The sequence below is a fragment of the Sus scrofa genome, chromosome 5, assembly GCF_054392235.1.
Source record: "Sus scrofa isolate SSC_HxYL_T2T_F1_AM1 chromosome 5, Sscrofa_HxYL_maternal_Yorkshire_Landrace_v2.0, whole genome shotgun sequence".
In the NCBI taxonomy this organism is placed as follows: domain Eukaryota; kingdom Metazoa; phylum Chordata; class Mammalia; order Artiodactyla; family Suidae; genus Sus; species Sus scrofa.
The window spans coordinates 78,811,505-78,829,728 of record NC_139387.1 but is presented as its reverse complement, the minus strand read 5'-3'; the positions used below and the strand labels follow the sequence as shown (position 1 = coordinate 78,829,728).

Genomic DNA, 18,224 nt, shown 5'->3' with positions numbered 1-18,224 from the left:
ATCTGGAGTTCTCCTTCTGATTTGACAGACTTGAGTGATTTGTGTTACGAGCAATCAAAAAAGCCTATCAAAGTCTAGCTGACAGACTTCTCTTAGTTGGAATGGCACATCTCCTCACCCCCTGTATTCTTACTATCATCTTATGGCTCTAAACATATTACTTCCTACAAGCTAAAAAAAGCCCCTCTACTTCCCCAAATTTCATATTCTAATTAACAGTATAAAGGCAGAAAACCTTTATTGCACATACCCTGTTCAAAGCCGCCAGGACCAATTTGTGAATATCATTCCTGAAACACTGTTTTTTCACCATATTTAGTTTATGTTGATATTCAGTATCTTCCCTGGATTCTTCTGTGATGTCTAAATGCAAAAACAAATAAATTAATAAATGCTTTTCTCATAAAGATTTAGGCTGAATAGACTGCCACTTATTAGGAATGATTATAACTAACCCAACAATACATATACATGTTGCACCTTTTTCTAACCCATGGTTCCTTATTAAAGAAATAGCTCTTTTCTTTAAGAAGTTTCTAAAAACTTGGAGTTCCCTGGTGGCTCAGCAGATTAAGGATCCCGCATTGCCACTGCTATGGCTCTGGTACAATCCCTGGCCAAGAAACTTCCTCAGGCTGTGGGCATGGCCAAAAAAAATCCTAAAAATAGTTCAACAGTTACTGTTGTGGAGGAATTTTCTGGAACATTCTCTTTTTTGTATGAATAGGCTGTACTCATACAAGAAGCTAGAACATTTTCAAGCAACAATGGACAACTTAGAAAAGCTCAAAATTATTTGGACTACAAACAAAGGTCAGATATGAAATGTAGACATAAAAGAGCAGCTGGAATAACAGTGAAAACAAAAAGTTTCATCATTGTAATGGTAAAGAGCATGTATTTTTATTAAAAGTCCTCTAAGTCTAAGGCTGAATAAAAGTATTAAGTTACTTAAAGAAAACATATTCCTTATTAAGCTACAATGTAGCTGAACTATTCCAAAACTGTTGGAAAAACAGGAAATAAAAAAATATTGGTTATATAATAGAACATATAACATATAAAATTTTCACAAATAATGTTTCTAAAATCTATGATTATAGAAATAATTATTTACACAAACTATAAATTGGCTGCATATAACTTTTCATTTACATGACAAAAATCTGAATTCTAATTATAGGCAAAGGATCATGACATATGCTAAGAATTTCACTATGAATAAAATAGGCATGATTTTCACCTTCCTGGAACTTTCAGGACTCATTTTAAAATTTATTCAAACAGGTCCTGACATTTACTATAACTATGACCTTGGACAAGTCATTCAAACTCTCAGTGTCTCATTTGCAGTGACCAAGATCACATTAACTTCTAAAGCTGCCCATTATATCACAAGCATAATAGGGATTTCTGAAGGAGAAGAAAAATAAAATATTGAAAATATATTTGAAGAAATTATGGCTGAAAACTTTCCAAATCTAAACGAAACAGATATCAAGATACAGGAAGCACAGAAGGCCCCAAACATGTTGAACCCAAACAGGCCCACACCAAGACATGTTATAATAAAAATGGCAACAGTCAAAGATAAGGAAAGGATTCTAAAGGCAGCAAGAGAAAAGAAAAAAGCTAATTATAAGGGAACCCCCATAAGGTTAACCCCCGATTTCTCCACAGAAAGGCTACAGACCAGAAGGGAGTGGTAAGATATACTAAAAGTTCTAAAAGGAAAAAAAATTGGAACTTAAAATACTCTACCCACCAAGACTGTAAGTTAAAAGAGAAGGAGAAGTAAAGAATTTTTCAGACAAGCAAAAACTAAAAGAAAACAGCAATACTAAACCTATCCTAAAAGAAATATTGAAAGGTCTCCTCTAAAAAGAAAAGAAGTAAGAAGATATAAGATGGAGGAAATCACAATTGGGCAGTAAATCACTACATAAGCCAGAATACAGATCAAAATGGGAAAAAGAAAAAAAAAAACCTATTTGTGAAAGCAATGACGAACACAAGGAACAGCAAAAGGATAAATATCAAGATATAAAAAAGGACATCAAAATCACAAAATACAGGGAAGGAAAGTAACAAAGTTGCAAATGATGCAACTGACAAGGGCTTAATCTCTAAAATACACAAACAACTCATACAACTCAATGACAAAAAAATCCAAACAACCCATCTGAAAAATGCGCAGAAGACCTAAATAGACATTTCTCCAAAGAAGATACACAGGTGGCCAGGAGGCACATGAAAGGATTCTCAACACTATTATATTAGAGAAATGCAAATCAAAATTACAATGAGGTAACAACTGATACTGGTCAGAATGCCCATCATTAATAAGTCTACAAACAACCAATGCTGGAGAAGGTGTGGAGAAAAGAGAATCCTCCTACACTGCTGGTGAGAATGTAATTTGGTACAACCACCATGGAAAACAGTATGGAGGTTCCTCAGAAAACTAAATATAGAACTACCATATGATCCAGCAATCCCATTTCTGGGCACATATCTGGAGAAAACTATAATTCAAAAAGAAACATGAAGGAGTTCTCCTCTGGTGCAGCAGGTTAAGGATCCAGAATTGCCACTGCAGTTGTTCTGGTCACTTCTGCGATGCGGGTTCAAAACCTGGCCTGGGAATGTCCACATGCTGTAGGAGTGGCCAAAAAAAAAAAAAAAGATACATGCACCACTATGTTAAAGCAGCACTTTTCATAATAGCCAAGACATGGAAACAAATGTCCATCAACAGATGAATGGATACAGAAGATGTGGTACTTACATACAATGGAATACTACTCAGCCATGAAAAAGTATGAAATAATGCCATTTGCAGCAACATGGATACAACCAGAGACTATCCTTGCTAAGTGAAGTAAGCCAGAAAGAGAAAGACAAATATCATATGATATCACTCATATGTGGAATCTAAAATATGGCACAAATGAATCTATCTAGCCAACAGAAACAAACTCACAGACTGAGAACAGGCTTGTGGTTGCCAGAGGGGTAGGGGAAAAGGAGTCTGGGGTTAGCAGATGCAAACTATTACATTTATAATGAATAAAAAAAAACTAGGTCCTACTGTGTAACAAAGGGAACCATATCCAATCTTGTGGAATAGACCATTATGGAAAATAATATTAAAAAAGAATGTGTGTGTGTGTGTGTGTGTGTGTGTGTGTGTGTGTGTGTGTAACTAAGCCATTTTGCTGTACAGCAGAAACTGGCAGAACATTGTAAATCAACTACACTTTAATTTAAAAAAAATCTCAAATCCCACCCTCAAAAGAATAAGGTTGACACCTTAAGGATAATCAAAAGGGTTTTGTTTTATTATGTTTTTTACAATCTACAAAGTTCAAAAAGCTTGTAATATTTTCAAGCAAAAGTATCTATTAAATTATATCTCAAACACTGCATGACAACTATGAACAAGATGTCATGATTCAATTTAAAATATATGTATTGAAGCTATTTTTGTCCAACTTATTAGGGGATTAAAAAAAAGAGAGAGAGATGACCAAAGAAAGCCCTCTCCTTGAAAAAATGTATACTCTTATACAGAGTATACTCCTATACTCAGAAACATAAAGTACCAATAAGACCACAGATAATGGTAAATTCAAAGAGATTTCATTTTAAAGGACCAAAAAATGGGTTTTTAAAAAAAATTGCCAATTTTACAGAGCAAAAAAATAGTAAGTCCCTCACATTCCGCAGTCAGAAAGTCATGTCAAATGCACCCCCTCACCATCTCCCACATCCATCCTCTCTTTTGTCTCCTTTGCTGGGCCCCCACCATGTCTTACCTGCCTATGGTGGCCACCAGCCTAATCTCCCCGCAGGAGGCTCTCCCCCCTCCCCCCGCCACCGCCAATCCTCCACACTATGGTGCTATTGCTATTAGTTGCAAATTAAGTTATGATGCTACAATTTTTTATAATGATTTTTTTTTCCATTATCGGTGGTTTACAGTGTTTTATCAATTTTCTACTGTACAGGAAAGTGACCCAGTCATACCAATATATATACATTCTTTTTCTCACATTATCCTCCATCAGGCTCCATCACAAGTGACTAGATATAGTTCCCAGTGCTATACGACAGGTAGACTACAATTTTTAAATACCTTTAATAACTCTGAATTGACTTCTATTTAAAAAAGCACAAATTGCTCAGCTTTGTGTTCAAGGCCCTTCCCTCCCAGGCCTCTGCCTGTCCTTCCACATTCACCCCCAGGCATTGCTCTCCTCCGGAGCCATGCTCCACTCACCCCAGACCAGGCGCCCTTCCTCTTTCCGCTCAAAATGTCCTTCCTGGCCTTTTTACCAGGTCAGCTTTACTTGCCCTTCAACTTCAAGTATCGCAATCACTGACCTTTGAATAAATTACTTGTGTATCCATTAATATTCCCATGGCCTTTTATACCTGTATCTGCAATAGCGCCTCTCAATTGTCTGGTAATTAATTATTTATCTATCTGTCTACCTCTCAGCTCCTATAAATAGTACAGTCATGTCTTTTTTTCATTTATCTTTCATACCTTTGTTCAATGTTTGGAACATAAGGGGCACTTAATAAATATATGCTGAATGAATGAAAGAGCAGGTGTTTTAAAAGGGCTTTGGAGGACAGGTAAGGACAGAACGAATGTAAGCTGGAAGTAAGCGGGGAGGGAGATGTTACTGAGGTTAAAAATTAAAAGCCACATGGTTATATTTGAGAAAGATTCATTCAACCGCAGAGCAAAAAAAGGATCAGAAAGAGGAAAGAGAGGAAGTCCGAAAATTAGTTAGCTACAGTTCAGACAGGAAAGAAAAAAACAAATTAAAAAAAGTTAGACTCGGTAAAGGCAACAGAAACAGAAAAGAATTAACAGAAATGACACTGTTCTTGGAGGTAAAGCTCCAAACTATGCAGCAGTTATTTCTTTTGTAAATGAATTGATTTTTTTCAATTAAATTTTAATGTGACTTTATCTGACTCATCCGTATTATTTTCCCATTTTTATTTTTGGGTTAGTGGAAAGATTTGCATTTGGTTGACAGAAATCAGACCTTTAGTTTTTTACCCAGAAAGTTGATATTTCAAGGAAAGTCAAAAAAATCCATTTAAAATGACATTTCTTCCTACCATCAATTATGTAACTTACCTGGAACTATAAAATGTAAAATAGCTCGAAGTGCCTCCAGCTGCACTGATAATGATGTCTCATGACTCTTCATAACTGTTATTATTTTGGGGGCCACTGCTGCCATTGTATCCAGGGAAGTGTTACTGGAGATAGAGTATGGAAATGCTTATTAAAAGTACAACCTCATTCCAACACAAACACCATGTACAAGAAAATAGAACTATTCTATTTTATCAGAAAAGGCCATATGAATTCAGTAATATGAGCATACATAATGTAAATTATTAAGTAAACTTTGATTTTAAGAAGTTATATTCACAGTAAACTGAGAATTCTCTTTTTTAAAGTTTCCCAGAACTAGAGTTCCCGTTGTGGCTCAGTGGTTAACGAGTCTGACTAGGAACCATCAGGTTGCGGGTTTGATCCCTGGCCAAGCTCAGTGGGTTCAGGATCCGGCATTGTTGTGAGCTGTGATGTAGGTTGCAGACGCAGCTCATATCCTATGGTGCTGTGGCTGTGGTGTAAGCTGGTGGCTACAGCTCCGGTTACACTCCCAGCCTGGGAACCTCCATATGCTGCGGGAGCAGCCCTAGAAAAGAACAAAAATAAATAAATAAATAAATAAATATAAAGTTTCCCAGAACTAACAACTTCCTTCTGATCTATATATCGGTCACTGGCAACAATCCTAGAAAGTAGGGGTCATTATTTGTATTTTCTAGATAAAGAATTTAGGCTGACAGAAGTTAAATGTCAAGGTCCTGTCACTAGAACATAACAGAGCCAGGGATGGGATGCAAACTCTGACCTCCGAGTCCAGCACCATTTACTGTAAACCTGCCTCTTCCTGATTACACCACTGGACATCTTATACTGTATTCTTAATTAATTTTGTTTGCACTAAAGTCTTGGTTTCTCTAAGGTAGTTTGGCTATTCTTTCTTCTACATATCAATACCTGCCACTTGACTAGAGTTCAGTAGTTCCTACAAACATTAATAGAGGCAGGCCTTTCCTTTACACAGTGCAGTACTGGCTAAAATGTATCTCTCCTTTGGTCACCCTAGCTGGATTCACCAAGACACTATGATCTTACACTTCCCTGCCACTGAGTTATCACCCTGTACTGTAATGATCAGTTTACAAATTAGTCTCCCCAACTAGACAATGAGACTTTTAGGGGCAGACACATTGCCATGATTACCTTTGAATCTCCAGGACTGGAGATTTACACATATTACATGAAAGGAAACGGGAAGAAACATGAATTGCCGAGAATCTATCAATTCTTAAACTGTAGGTTATTCTACCGCATTTCTGCCTCATTTATAAAGGGTCACACACTGCCAGGACCATAAAAATCAAAGTTTAAGATAAGCTTTTCATTTCAATGCCAAGAGAAACATTTAAATAAGAGAGATAGGGAGTTCCCATCATGGCGCAGTGGTTAACGAATCCGACCAGGAACCATGAGGTTGAGGTTTCGATCCCTGGCCTTGCTCGGTGGGTTGAGGATCCGGCGTTGCCGTGAGCTGTGGTGTAGGTCGCAGACATGGCTCGGATCCCGCGTTGCTGTGGCTGTGGCATAGGCCGGCGGCTACAGCTCTGATTCGACCCCTAGCCTGGGAACCTCCATATGCCGCGGGAGCAGCCCAAGAAAAAGCAGAAAGACAAAATAAATAAATAAATAAATAAGAGAGATATGATTCAAAGATATGATATATATACACATAAATAGGTTGGACTGATGTTAAAAATAACGTAAGCCCCTTCCTTATAAGTCTATAGATGTGTTACACACAGGTTATCATGCTACATCCATTTCATTTACTCAAATTTAACAACCGATTATAATAATAGGTATGCTTTGCTGGGTACTTACAATCCACCAGTCGTTATCCCAAGCCCTTTGTAAAAATTAATCTATCTAACCCTTACATCAGAAACTTACAACGTATGATGTTGCTATTATCATCCCTTTTCACAAACGAGGAATGTGAACTTTACAGATCAAGTTATTGACTCAGATTAGTGGAAAAGCCACAACACAAGATCAATTTTTACTGCAACATCTGTGCCATTTATTTATTTATTTTTTACACACGACAGTTTCCTAATGTAGCCTCTTTTTGGCTTGAAATTTACTCGGACTATGCCAAAGCTACCTCTCATTTTTTGGCCTAATAAAGTACAAAAAGACACTGAGCACATTCTACAGCCAAAATCATCTGTATGCATTTCAGTTTTAGTCTTTTAAACAAATTTTTAAATAGGTTCTCCCCCATCTCCCCTCCCCATCCCAACCACTACTTGCCATCCCACCCCAAACTTACATCACCTACCCCCAGATAAATGATCTCATCTCTTTGTGCCCCCAACCAGACATGTAATCTTTTTTCCTTTTTTTTTTTTTGCTTTTTAGGGCTGCATATGGAGCATATGGAAGTTTCCAGACTAGGTGTTGAATCGGAACTGGAGCTGCCCACATATGCCACAGCCACAGCAACGCCAGATCCGACCTCTTCTGTGACCTAAACCACAGTTCACGGCAAGGCCAGATCCTTAACCCACTGAGCAAGGTCAAGGATCGAACCCACACCCTCATGGGTACCAGTCAGATTCATTATCACTGAGCCACGACGGGGACTCCCAGACATGTAATCTTAACGGCTCTGGGCTTGGACTAAATGTGACTAAAAGCTTCCCCAGCTGAGTAAGAAGAGCAGGAAGAGAAGACAAAGCTAATTCAAATGAAGTAATGTTAACAAATACTAGTTGTGAAAAAGCAACAATTAGAACCCATATCCTGTGTTTATCTTTTATACCTTTCACATTACACAATAATTTGAAAAACTGTTTAAGGTTACGTGCTGTTTAACTGCCATCTTTCAAAACACAGTCAACATCAAGCACAAGCACAAAAGCAAACCTTCAACACATTCCTCTCATCTCTACTACCCATTTCAATATGAAGGTAAGAAGATAAGTCGGTGTATCAATGACATGAAATTATATTGCAAAAATGTTTCAATTTCCAAACACCTTATGTTTTTCTTTTTACTCTTAGAATTATGCTCAAAATACTGAAACTCTACCTGGTCCAATATTATATATTCTACACAAATTCATGAATATACCTTACCTTCCCTCAAAGAGATGGTTTAGCATTTTACAGCCACTTTCAGCCACTTCAGGAGAATGTATATGCTTCTGCATTAACTCCAATACATTCAGATATATTCCTTTTGACAACAGGATTTTTCTGAAATTAACTACAAGATTTTTAAAATGTTACTTGTATAAATGAAAGCACAAAGCACATTCTCATAATCTTACAATAAGACACCTACTATTAAGATAACCTAAATTCATAGGAAAGTATACACAACTACATATTAAATTTATATTTCACTGACAGCTTAAAGATTGTTAAACTCTTTATTCACCAGGAGTTCCCACCATGGTATAGTGGGTTAAAAATCTGACTGTAGGGACTTCTCATCGTGGCTCAGTGGTAATGAACCCAACTGGGATCCATAAGGCTGTGAGTTCAATCCTTGGCCTCAATTAGTGGGTTACGGATCCGGCATGGCTGTGAGCTGTGATGTAGGTTGCAGACTCAGCTTGGATCCCGTGTTGCTGTGGCTGTGGTGTAGGCCAGCAGCTGTAGCTCTGATTTGACCCCTAGCCTGGGAACTTCCATATGCCACAGGTGCAGCTCTAAAAAAGCAAAAAAAAAAAAAAAAAGAGAGAGAGAGAGAGAGAGAATCAGACTGTGGAGGCTTGGGTCACTGAGGAGGTGCAGGTTCCATCCCCGCCCCAGCACAGTAGGTTAAGGATCTGGCTTTGCCACAGCTACAGCATAGACGACAGTTGTGGCTTGTATTCAATCTCTGGCCCAGGAACTTCTGTATGCCGTGAGGGCAGCCATTAAAAATGAGTTAAATAAATAAATAAAATATAGGCCATTTCTACTTTCTTCACATTTATTAACCATTTGTTGAGGTTTTAAAGTTTCATTCACAGAGCAAACTGGTGGAATGAAATCACCATCTAAGTGAAAGGAGTATTTCTGCAAAAATAGGTTTTAACATAATGCCCTCCAAAATAAGAATGAAAGTTAAGTTTCATTCTAATATTTAAAACAACTTCATAAAATAACTATTTATATAGAGCTAAGACTCACAATGAGCTGGGAAGACGTTAAAAATGCATGGAGATATTGGCCATGACCATCCTCCCGGTTCTTGTGGGAATGGAGGAGGAGGGGTGGGGCCGGGGGCCGGAACCAGGCTGGGATGCCTTCAGCCTTAGGCCACCTTCTCCACTGACCAGAGTGGACTGAACAAACATTATCATTTCTATGTGTGCCAGCATGAGCAAAGAGAGGAAAAGTGCCAGTAGAGACCATAAGTAATTACATACTTTCACGGAGTAATGCCAAAGCTTAAGAAACACATAGACTGCTTTACAACTGATTTCACATCATAACTGGAAAAGTAACAGAATAATTTTCCTCTTCATAATAAACTTTCTTCACTAAATGCAAATCCAATGTCTTAAAGTTATCATATAAATATCAATTATCTTGAAGTGGTTATTTAAATATAAATTCTAACATTATATACTATAGTTCAACACTTTGAAGCTGGCAGGAAATGACAAAGTTTTAACTTAAGTACTGTTCTGAAGAAATAAGTTACCAATCTCGAATTGGAAAAAAAAAGATCAGATAAAAACTCATAAATAAGTGGAAATGGTACATGCAATCTAAATCCCTGACAAAATCTGAAAACTCACATCTTTTAAAGACATCTTGATAATTAGAAAGATACATGTACTCCAGTGTTCATTGCAGCACTATATACAATAGCCAAGATGTGGAAACAACCTAAAGGTCCATTGACAGAGGAGTAGATCAAGAAGATGTGGTACATATACACAATGGAATATTACTCAGCCATTAAAAGGAAAGAAATAGCAGCATTTGCAGCAACATGGATGGACCTAGAAATTACCATGCTAAGTAAAGCTAGTCAGACAGTGAGACACCAACATCATATGCTATCACTAACATGTGGAATCTAAGAAAAGGACACAATGAACTTCTTTGCAGAGCAGATACTGACTCACAGACTTCAAAAAACTTGTTTTCCAAAGAAGACAGGTTGGAAGGTGGGGAATGGGCTGGTGATTGGAATGGAAATGCTATAAAACTGGATCGTGATGATCATTGTACAGCTATAAATGTAATAAAATTCATTGAGTAATTAAAACAAACAAACAAAAAACCCAAAGTTTTAACAATGCCTCCTAAAATGGCTAAATTCTAACCAAGGAAATAATTTATATGACAGAAGCTACTCTGGACCAGTAGTTCTCACACTTCAGAGTACAAGAGAATCCTCTGAATGACTTTTTAAAATAGATTGCTGGGTCCCAACTACAAGCTTTCTGATTTATTAGGTCTTCATGGCACCCTAGAACTTACACTTTTAACAAGTTCCCAAATGCTGTTGCTGGTCCAGAGACAACAGTTTTAACAACCACTGTCCTGGACATTAACCCAATTGGAGGCTTGAAAGTTAAGAACAGAAATTCCATCATATAGTTGACGTTGGAGAAGAACTCACATTATGGAGTCACTTTAGAGTGATCCCAGGCCTCACTTAGTGGGTTAAGGATCCAGCACTGCCACAAGCTGCAGCGTAGGTTGCAGATGCGGCTCAGATCCCACGTTGCTGTGGCTGTGGTGTAGGGCGGCAGCTGCAGCTCAGATTCAACCCCTAGCCTCGGAACTTCCACATGCCACAGGTACAGCTCTAAAAAAGAAATTTTTCAAAAAAAAAGATAATTTCAGCAATCAAAAAAAGCAGCATGACTGAGGACCCCAACCTATCCCGGATAAAGGTTTGGGTCACTCCAGAGCGAAGAGCAACTTAAGTTCTGGCTAAGAGCAAGGGGAATATGGAATGAAGAGATGAAAACAATAGCTACTAACTATACTATTATTAACATACACATGCAACTATCACCCGGTGACCAATTATAGAAATAAGTACTGTAGCTGCATTGGCTAGGTCGTTCCATGACTATTTGTCTATTGCATATGCCTATTTGTATAACGTGATCCTTCTCTTAAAAGAAAAAGTAATTTAAATCTCACAAAATCATGGTTGTTCTGTTGACATATCAAAGATTTCCAGGGAGCTAAGAACTACAGCAGCAACACAATGCTGTTGGTACAGGGTAAGGTTTGTCTCCTCTCTAAGGTACCTCACATAAGAGCAGCAAAGCCCAGTGATCACTTTCAGGAGCAAGACCCCATCCAGCCTCTACACAGGGCAGGATGGGAGACTCAGGAAGAGCAGCTTCCCTTTCCGACACTCCCGCTCTGACTCATTATCCCCCGAGGGCAACTCTGTCTGTCCCTCTGGGCTCTTGCCAGCCCAAGCCTTTTATAATGGCTGCTTCAGTGCCATCAGAGAGGTGAACTGAAAAAGGAGGAAAACAAAGAAGTGATTTTCCTCTTGATTTGACTAAAATAATAGCAGAACGAAACAAGCCTGAGAAGGTTTCATCATTCTTTTCACTCTACCCAGGTTCTCTCCTAAACGCTAGTGCTTAATATGGTCTTTTCTCCAAGCTTTCAGTATTCTTCTCTATTTTTCTCCCTCCAAAAATATCCTTCAAGAGCTGCCAAGTCCCAATGCTTTTATGATGAGTTTTCTCCCAAGATTTTCTGGCAGTTATTTCCTGTTTATGGGGGCAGGAATCAGAGCAGCCTGAGCCTCAGTTTTAAACCTCAAGAGTTCTTCCAAAGGTATAATGGCCATTTTTCTCTCCTTAATAATGCAAAGCTATAAGATTTACATGTAAAGAACTACTTTTTTAAAAAAAATTTTTTTAAATGGACAACTTTAGCAGATTTTATAGTGGTGACTATTTCTCCACCCATTGCCTTCCTAAGAAAGTAAAAAGAATGGTGTATAAAGGAAAATGAGAGAAAAAGTGATAATTTGACGATTATTAGATGTACTGAAAAAATACCACTGGACACAAGCTAAAAGTTCATCAATAAGAAAATGGACCACAAAATAGGATACAGCATACCTTGCAAAACTACAAAACCATTAACAATAATGTATCAGATCTACAGATTTACATATTGTCGTTACAATACATTGCTTTTATAATTTAAAAAATACCACAAAACGTGTTTCTATTTAGTAAAAAATATGGTGTACCTCTTACCGTTTTGTTCTAACAGAGTTGACAAAGCATTTGCAGATGCCTGGAAGACTTCTTTCGATGAAGAGTGCATCAGCATGGACAGCATCACTTCCCTGTGGGCTGGGAACCTTTCAAAAATTCAACCACAATATTAATAGTAATATCTAGAATAATTCGCTCAGATAGTCATTTACAGTTATCTGATCTCTCTCACAACAAATAAAGGTATATAAACAATGCCACCTCTACTCACAAGGGAGAATTATAGTTCAACAACTTAATATTTAAAAGTTAGATTCAAATCCATTAACTACTAATAAATTACTATTTCTGTGTCTTCAAAGTACATAGTAGAGGGAGAAAAAAAAATGTCTGAGCAGACAAATAAGAGGTACTAAGAGTAAAAAGATTACGTGGGTAAAAGAAGATAACGTAAAAAAGAAAGGAAAAATTAAAAATCATAAAGGAGCAGCATGGAGTTCCCATCATGGCACAGTGGAAGCAAATCCGACTAGGAACCATGAGGTTGCAGGTTCGATCCCTGGCCTCACTCAGTGGGTTAAGGATCCGGCATTGCCGTGAGCTGTGGTGTAGGTTGCAGGCGTGGCTCAGATCTGGCATTGCTATAGCTGTGATGCAGGCCGGCAGCTATAGCTCTGATTAGACCCCTAGCCTGGGAAAATCCATATGCCGTGAGTGCGACTCTGAAAGGACAAAAGACACACACACACACCAAAAAAAAAAAAAAAGAGCAGCATGACTTTTTTTCAATGTAGAGCATTAAATATGTTTTAATGATATATTTATTGTAATGATCTGAAGGATTTTGAGGAATTAGTATACTACGAACGAATATTTATTGTAATGTGAACCAACTTTACCCTAATTTCTTTAAAAGCTTGCTCACTATGGATTGGAATGCTAGTTTAACCTATGTTTTTCACAAATCAGTTTCCTTCCAAAAATGTGTCATTAATTGCCTTCTGCTTGACAGTAGATCCCTATGCAAATAAGCTATCAGGATTTGAGATGCAAAATATTACTATTTAAGTTTCCAAGGGAAGTCATTCAGACTTTAAAATCCAGAGGCTATACAGAGCAAACAGGTACAAATATAAGCAGCTGCTCATGGACATGAACCAAATCTGACATACACAAGACTCCTGGTTACAGTGTGTATCTTGGGGAGAGAGAGCTGGTCTTGCCAGTTGTTTAAATGGGACGCCCAGAGAAAGCATCTCAAGAGCTATCAGCTCAAAAAAATAACCCTCTCAAGAGAAGACAGGTCAACACTGCTGCATCAAGTGGGGAAATCACTACAGGAGGCTTCTAACCACATCTAATTCCTGATATCGGGGGGAAACCACAATACAAAAGGTTACAGATGACTCTGTGATTTGTCACTTGAGATACACTGATATGGCATTTTTAAACAATCGAGCCAGAAAATGGAAAGGTTTCTTTCTTGATGATTCATAATTTACTGAATGACCCTTGATTCTAAATCCCTCAGTAATAACTCTCATACACTCCACCTTTTACTAACTATTGAAGGCAACGGGATCAAAATATTATATATCCACAATTACTTTGTGGTAACAGTTAAAACATAAATGCCTGTTATATCAAAATATTTCAAGCAATAACGTTGCAATTATGGTATTTCAGGTGGATGGCTTAAACATATAACTGAAATTTTCTATCACATAAAATGAAAACTACTGACTGGCCATCTTCATCTCCAATCTTCTCATGTAAACTGTTCTGGTACATAAGGAGATTGTTTAGGGCCCAGCATGCAGCCTCCTGAATTAGGGGAAGAAGAAAACGAAAACTGTCAAAAAATAAGTTATTGAACAAACAATTTGAACGACTATGCAATTTACAAAAGAATCCAACCTGCACGTGCTTGTTCTTCCTATGCCACGTTAATGCTTTGTAACAGGCTTCCAGCCAAAACAATTTATCTTCTTCCTCATCATCATTTTCTTGATTCTCATTCTTTTCCTCTAAGTCTTGATTTAAGAAAATGGTCTCAGCTTGAAAAAAAAAAAAAATGTAATTACATGGCTTACTTACAGTTTGAATGACCAACTCTAAGTCCATGTTTTGAAACATTATTAACAGAGTGAGGTATTCTTTAGTAGTGGCCTTGGTTAATTTAAAGACCTTTTTAATATCTTCATCATACCGTTATTCCATCTAGATAAATTGTCAAATGAAAAAGAGGATACCAAACAAAACTAATAGACTATAGGAAGATAAATTAAGAAACAATGGCCCAATAATAAAGCTAAATCAAGGATGTTATTTCCTGATAGCTGAACGAGGGAAAATGTACTTATCACAACTGATAGTTCCCTTGAAAGTATCCTCTATTGATAAATGAGGTAGCATTAGGATAGAAAAGGCATTTAAGGCTTCCTTCTCTACAAATGACACTCTTGTTATAATACTATCTTGTTTATATGTAAACATTCATCAGTTTCACCTTTAAGAATTCCCTTTTTAGTAAAATTACTTACTGAGGAGAGCTAAAGAGCTGAGTGCTGCGATTTGCAGGACTGCATTCTCGGAATACTGCTGTACAGCTCTCACCACAAATGCATGCACCTCGTTTAATACCAGGATATTAAAAAAATTACCTAAAAGTTAAGTGAGATATTAGTGGAATTCTCATCCATGGAACTTAAATTACCTTTAATTATATTATATTAATTTAAAGCCACAAATTTTGGTAATGATGACTATTCTGAATGACATTGAAACACATATTTACTTTAATTAAAATAGTTTAATAAGACTGCATCAAGTTTTGAAAATTTATGTCATGCACTCATTCAATTACCTTATTTAGATAATGTAACCGACCGGGCAAAAAAAAAAAAGAAAAAAATTACATGTCTGGGTTTTATTAACTTTGTGTTCTTGGACTCCATCTCATGTCATCATCATATAAAAACAATAAGGGGTCTGTTATACATGGCACTACAATATTCCGGGTACAAGAGCTTAATTTTCCTGCCTCCTAAAAGATGGGGGGAAACCTCTCTTGTCATTAAATGCTTTTACTGACATGCTGCTTTCACTTAGAGAATACTGCTCTGAAAAGCCACTGGCAACTCATCAGTATTTGATCTTCTATTATAATCTTAGAAGAAAAATAAGAGAATGTTTTTAAAAACAATTATGGGTATGATGTTTTATCATATATTAAAAAATTAACATCATTTATATTCCTTTTATCCTGATAATATGGAAAATTAGAATTACATAGGCAGCTTTTCTAGTAGTAAGCCACTTTGTACTCCTGTGACAAATTCAACTTGGTCATTTATTAGATTTTTTTTATACATTTCTAAAAAAAAAAAAAGCCTTCTTTATTTTCAGATCTGCCAGGTAATTTTTAACTGCCTATTACTCATTTTCTCCCCCTGCCCCCTCTTTATTTGTTCTCTTATTCTAATTTTTATTTCTTTAATCACTAATGTATAGCCGTCTTGTGTTCTATATCTGATAATTCCAATATATGAAGCTCTTGAGCATTTAAACCTTGTGCTCCTGTGCTCACTACCTGTCTGTCATGGTGTCTTGTTTTCCTGTTTGCTTGTGAGTTTCTCTTTGGTTGAGTTTAATCTCCGAGACTCCTGAGGACCTAAACACCTCCTCCAGAGATGTTTACTAGGAGTCAGCACACAGGACTGATCTGGGAGCATTTAGAATCTTGTTAAGGTCGAAGCTTAAAGTGGGAGACTGGTTAAGTTACCCTACTTTGGAGAGAATATAAGGTTAGTCTGTTGATGATAGTGACCCATACTTTCCCACATAGCTCCTCTGGCTTGTATCCATTTGCTTTCAGCTCACAGTTCTTATTTCAACTCCTTGTTGAGGCTCCCTCTACCTACTCAGCACATATCTTGGAGATTTTCTTGGTGTTTTTCTAAGCAGAACAATGCACTAAAAAGTAAACTGTTGGTGAATAATAAAGTAGGACCCACATTTTCTATATGTCATGCTTATTCTTTTGTATGTATCAACTATTTATATAAAAATAATATTTTAAGAGTTCCCGTCGTGGCACAGTGGTTAACGAATCTGACTAGGAACCATGAGGTTGTGGGTTCGGTCCCTGCCCTGGCTCAGTGGGTTAACGATCTGGCGTTGCCGTGAGCTGTGGTGTAGGTTGCAGACACGGCTCGGATCCTGCGTTGCTGTGGCTCTGGCGTAGGCCAGGGGCTACAGCTCCGATTCAACCCCTAGCCTGGGAACCTCCATATGCCGTGGAACCGGCCCAAAGAAATAGCAAAAAGACAAAAAAAATAAATAAATAAATAAATAAATAATATTTTAAATACAGCATTAAAAATAAGATTTCTTGGGGAGTTCCCGTTACGGCTCGGCAAGTTAAGAACCCATCTATTAGGATGAGGGTTCCATCCCTGGCTTCACTCAGTAGATTAAAGGAGCTGGTGTTGTTGTGAGTTGCAGTGTAGGTTGCAGATGTGGCTCGGAGGTGGTATGGCTGTGGCATAGGCCAGCAGGTGCAGCTCCGATTCAACCAACCCCCTAGCCCAGGAATTTCCATATGCTCCACGTGTGGCCATTAAAAAATAAATAAATAAAAAATAAGACTTCTCTTATATTGCACACATTCATTCTTCCCACCCCTTTAAAAAATTCCACCTGAACCTGGCAGAACAGTTTGCTGCTTTACAATATTTCCATCAAATTTATGTCAATATGCTACTTATCCATCAACACACAATACATCTATGCTATATATATACTTACATCATATAGACTGTGATAATAAAATAACCAAGAATTATAACTTACCTAATGTAAGTCTATGGAGCAAGCAACAACTCACTTCTTGAATTTTCTCATTGACAGGGAATGCTTTCATGGCTTCTACCACAATATTATAACACCTGACATTGCCACTCATGAGGACTTCAACATTACTGCCTAAATTTAAAGAAATCATAATTACCAGTAATGTAATAATTTTCCCCTTTGAAATATGCATAAAAAGATACCTTACATAGATTTTTTTAATATGGCAATATAATGGCTACATTTCCAAATTTAAATATCATGTTCTGTCAAATATCTATAAAAAATTACTATGATGTTCACTGCTAATATAATACGATTTAGGACTCATCTCTAACATTAAGGACAGTTGCTTTATTCCTATTTTTTTGGCTTGAAAACTTCAAGGGAGAACTTAGAGTATTTTTATATAAGTCAAAATATATAGTCTTAGCTGTAGGCATTCAAATAAATGAACTTGGGACCTGTTTCCTAATGAGGCCCTATTCTATTGGATAATGGCTTTTAAATGTTCCCTTTTCTCAAAACCGACAGAAAGAAAATCAAGATTATATCACATAATAGAAAAGCTAAAATCAGCTATGATTTATTTCCTATTCATTCCAAAGGGTAGCAGAAAGTAGCCAGGGTGAAAGGTGGCAAAACCAAGCTTCCTGAAGGCTCTGAGACAAACAGGGGAAAGAATGGATGAAGGGGAGAAGACAGACATAATATTAAAATATATGACTAAGTAATAAACATAGGGGAACCATAAAGGAAGGAAAGAATCCACTGGAAAAGGCAATCAATAGAATATGTGAACCCACATAGAGAAAAAGAGTAATTTACATGTCTGAATGAAATGCTGACTATTCCTAAAACAGACAAAAAGAAGGTGTTTGCAAAACATATTTCTTTCTTTCTTGGCACAAACTAACCAACTGTTTTCCCCAAAATATATTTTTAATGTTTAATTTTTATTTTAAAAAAACACTAAATACGGAAAACACATTGTAATGAAAGGAAATGGCCTC

The 18,224-nt window shown here is 37.1% G+C and overlaps 1 protein-coding gene across 1 annotated transcript in view; it reads right to left on the bottom strand.

The window, feature by feature from the left end:
• LRRK2 (leucine rich repeat kinase 2) overlaps positions 1-18,224 on the bottom strand; it is a 145,668-nt gene that overhangs the window by 110,693 nt on the left and 16,751 nt on the right. Inside the window, 8 exon segments of the mRNA NM_001113437.3 lie at positions 251-363; positions 5,162-5,286; positions 8,285-8,414; positions 12,397-12,503; positions 14,102-14,181; positions 14,275-14,414; positions 14,901-15,020; positions 17,212-17,343. Coding sequence (NP_001106908.2) covers positions 251-363; positions 5,162-5,286; positions 8,285-8,414; positions 12,397-12,503; positions 14,102-14,181; positions 14,275-14,414; positions 14,901-15,020; positions 17,212-17,343 — 947 coding nt within the window.